The sequence below is a fragment of the Branchiostoma belcheri genome, unplaced genomic scaffold, assembly GCF_001625305.1.
Source record: "Branchiostoma belcheri isolate BF01 breed outbred unplaced genomic scaffold, Haploidv18h27 scaffold161, whole genome shotgun sequence".
Classification (NCBI taxonomy): domain Eukaryota; kingdom Metazoa; phylum Chordata; class Leptocardii; order Amphioxiformes; family Branchiostomatidae; genus Branchiostoma; species Branchiostoma belcheri.
The window spans coordinates 389,911-393,485 of record NW_017803058.1 but is presented as its reverse complement, the minus strand read 5'-3'; the positions used below and the strand labels follow the sequence as shown (position 1 = coordinate 393,485).

General features: G+C 38.1%; 1 protein-coding gene across 1 annotated transcript in view; it reads right to left on the bottom strand.

The window, feature by feature from the left end:
* LOC109466262 (MAP kinase-activated protein kinase 2-like) overlaps window positions 1-3,529 on the bottom strand; it is a 22,163-nt gene extending 18,634 nt beyond the window's left edge. The window contains exon 1 of the mRNA XM_019763952.1: window positions 3,196-3,529. Coding sequence (XP_019619511.1) covers window positions 3,196-3,354 — 159 coding nt within the window. The 5' untranslated portion in view covers window positions 3,355-3,529. The remainder of the gene's footprint in view (window positions 1-3,195) is intronic.
* Between the last annotated feature and the right edge of the window lie 46 nt (window positions 3,530-3,575).

Here is a 3,575-nt window from a genome sequence, read left to right as displayed (position 1 = left end):
CTTTCTGATTTTTTCACGGTGCATGTACTTTTATGTTCGCAGTTTTCAAGGCCACACTTCTGTGTACTGCTAACTAATATCATTACCATTGACAAACAATTCACCAACTTTTTCCTGCACCTGCCACCACTGTGAACATATGGTTCAGTGAACATCTCCATTTTTCTCAGACCAAAAACTTTTGCTACTGTAAAGATTAAGTGAATTATAGTATTGGAAACCAGAAACCAGAATGTTATGTCATGTTACATACAGGTCTACTGAATGTGCTACCTTGCATTAGTTGCAAGGTGACTTCCTGTTGACAAAGGTATCACTGTCACTTTTTCAGACTGTGGGGTTTTGTTTACGTCCTGTCTGGAGTTCCCGTATCCTGCTTTAGTTCAAGGGTAAGGTTGCAAAAATAAATGGTTACCAAATCTCTGACGTAAGCTGGCAACAATTCAATAATACCCAAAAGCCAGATAGGCTTGGTATACTAGTAGTACCTCCAACCAAAGATGGTGGCTTGGCAGGTGTAAAAATTACTCTACTTTCATAGATTTAAAGTTCCTTTGTAGAAAATTTTTATGATAGAATAATGCAATTGACTGTTATGCCACCTTATATGTTGCTATGATTATTTGTCACGTCTTGTCTTGTCAGCAGGGCAAGCCCTTTGTTACTTGTATTGTAATAGCCACTGGCTAGTTGGGCTGCCCTGGCTGTGAGGGTTGAACAGCCAATTATAAATTTATATCTATAAATAAACTTTCCAATAAAACAAAATTGTCCATTTGATAAAGTTTAAATATTTGCTTTCAGTGGATTCTAATCTAAGTGTTTTATCCACTACAAGTAATATTGCTGAGTGATGCCAGCATCTACTTAAACCCACAATCGACCACACGGCTAGGCTTTACTTTATTTTATGACATTGGCCTCTAGCCAAGTCCCAACACAATAACCAGGGATAACATTACAGCTAACCACAATTTCTAGGTACCAGCCAGGATGGTTATGTCAAAGGTCAAACATACAGTACCACCATTGGGACTACAATACAATACAGTGCAATTTCAAGGTGGCAACACTGGAACTTCAAAGCCAATTTTCTGGTCATTCTTTTAATGTACCGGTACTTGTCTGGTAGTAGGTTGAATCAATAGTAATCCTGTAGCATAACTACAAAGTACTGATATCTGTGGGGCCAAAATACAATGAGAGAAATGGTTGCTTGTTTTGTATACTAGTATATATAGGTTAGTTCTAGCTGTTTATGGGTGGTACCCATAAAATAAAGAGACATCACATGTGCTTTGGGGCTATTTTAAACGGTTTTTTTAGTATGAAATGATGACAAAAATACTAAGTATTATGGCATGAAATATCAATATCAAAAACACATTTCCTCATCCAGAATATTTTTTTTTGCCGTCCTGAAATTGCAAAGTCAACAAATAGAACTGATCCAAAATCGCACGTAGTCAAGTACTGACTTTCTCCTCAAGAAAGTATCCAGGCTAGGATCGAGCCTGCAAAATGAAGCTTTAAGTTTAATAAACCAAAGGCATGCTATATTCTGAATCTCTACATATGTTGTTGAGTAAAATGCAAAACTAGACATAAACATTAGAAGAAACAATGGTTACTAAGGTAAGGTCATGCATGGTTAGCAGTTTTAAGGAAGTTTGTATTCAGACCTAGATTTGATGACAAAGAAACCACCCAAATTTACTTCCTCATGCTTTCAAGTTATATCCATGTCATGTTCTACAAACATTGTCAGAAATAGCCATATTATCAGTTCCATTGTTTTTAATACAGCTGACTCGCCATAGTATGATTTCATGCGTAGCTTACCAATTAGGACACTAAGTGTGTGTGCAATATTTACTTATTGTGAAACAGGGTACTAGTAATACTTTTTCTGAATAAAATTATGATTACTAGTATGCTGTACTTTTTAATAGGTTACACAAGATTTGTGCCATAATGGTGAACAACATCCTTCTGTTTTCACATACTAGTATGTAGTTAAGTACTACATGTATTGTAATTCACTTTATGTTCACGGTAGCAAAAGTTCACGGTCTGAGAAAAATGGACATGTTCATGGAACTATATATTCACTGTGGTGACAGGTGCAGGAAAAAGAAAGTCCAGGAATTATTTCTTAACTGTAGTGATAGTTGATACAAATGTTCACGGTACAGAAGTGACAGTGAAAACAGTAAACATAACAGTACTGAGTGAAAAAATCAGGAATTACAGTATCAAGGATAATATCCTTGGTACTTGGTACTATTAACTGTTTTGTAACAACTTGTGTCAAGGTAAACATTTATGTGGAATGTTACACAGAATGAAAGCAAAAGGTTTCTGGTTACAGTGGGTGGTAATGTTTCCTCCTTTTCTCATGCCATATCCAAAGGTAAATATTATTGTTTTTTCAAAGGACCCATTGAATGAGGGGGTAAAAATAGCCTGGGTACCAGCCGGATTTTCGCTCCGCAACGCTCGAAAAAAATTCGTGATTTTTTCGAGGGTTGCGGAGCGAAAATCCGGATGGTACCCAGGCTAGGGTAAAGAAGAACTGAAGAAAATTTTGTTACTCTTTCATCACCAAAATTTCATGTCATATTTTTTACATCTCGTGAATTTCACACAACTGTAACATACCAGTAACATTACCAATATATACAATAATTATCAGTTGTGTGCAAGAATGAAATAAATGCCAAAGACTCCATGAGAACATGTAACGTTACTACGGGGGTTGCTGTTTTGCTTTTCTTACTGATATAAATAATGAAACTAAATGACAAAGTTTTAATGTCCTTGAATATTTGTTGAGTGTGTCAAAATTAATCTACTATTTTCTAGGTTGTAAAATTTGCGTCAAAATTAAATTATTACACTACAGTGTATGAGGAAATGGTGGAATTTTACAGAATATTGGGTCATTCCTAACATGTGGGGTATGATGCAACGAGACTACACAACAAACAAAGGGTCACCCCACACTTAGCTTAGTCATCGGTGGTCGTATGGACATTCTCTCACCTTTGTGTAAGCCAACACTTTAGTTCCGGGTATTTTGCCCCCCTCCCCCACGCCACCGAAAAGAGAAAAAATTATCCTCGAAAAAGAAGTCATAAATTTTATCCGCTCGACTGGTAAGAACCAGAGGAAGAGGAACCGCACAAAACTGACCTTGAGAGCGAACTTCTCCCCTGACTGCTTGGAGAAAACCTCCAACACTTTCCCGTTGATTCCTAGCCCGAGCACGACGGCCGAGACTTGGTAGTCCTCGGTGATGGGGTTCTTCTTGGGCTCCATTTGCAGGTTTTTACCTTGTCCCTGCCCCATCATTTTTACAGGAAGCTCCACGTAGGTTTTAGGTGTAGTCGTTGACTGTTTTGTCTGGGTGGCACACACGGTATTCACGCTGGTGTAGAATGATCACGGGGCTGAGCGTGTGTGTCTGTTTTCTGTAGTATCGCCGAAAATGGCTGAGTGACGGAGGCTTGAGTCATCACTTCATGTAAGGTCACCTGACGGAGGGGGGGCGTGATTACCTTATATGGGCATGC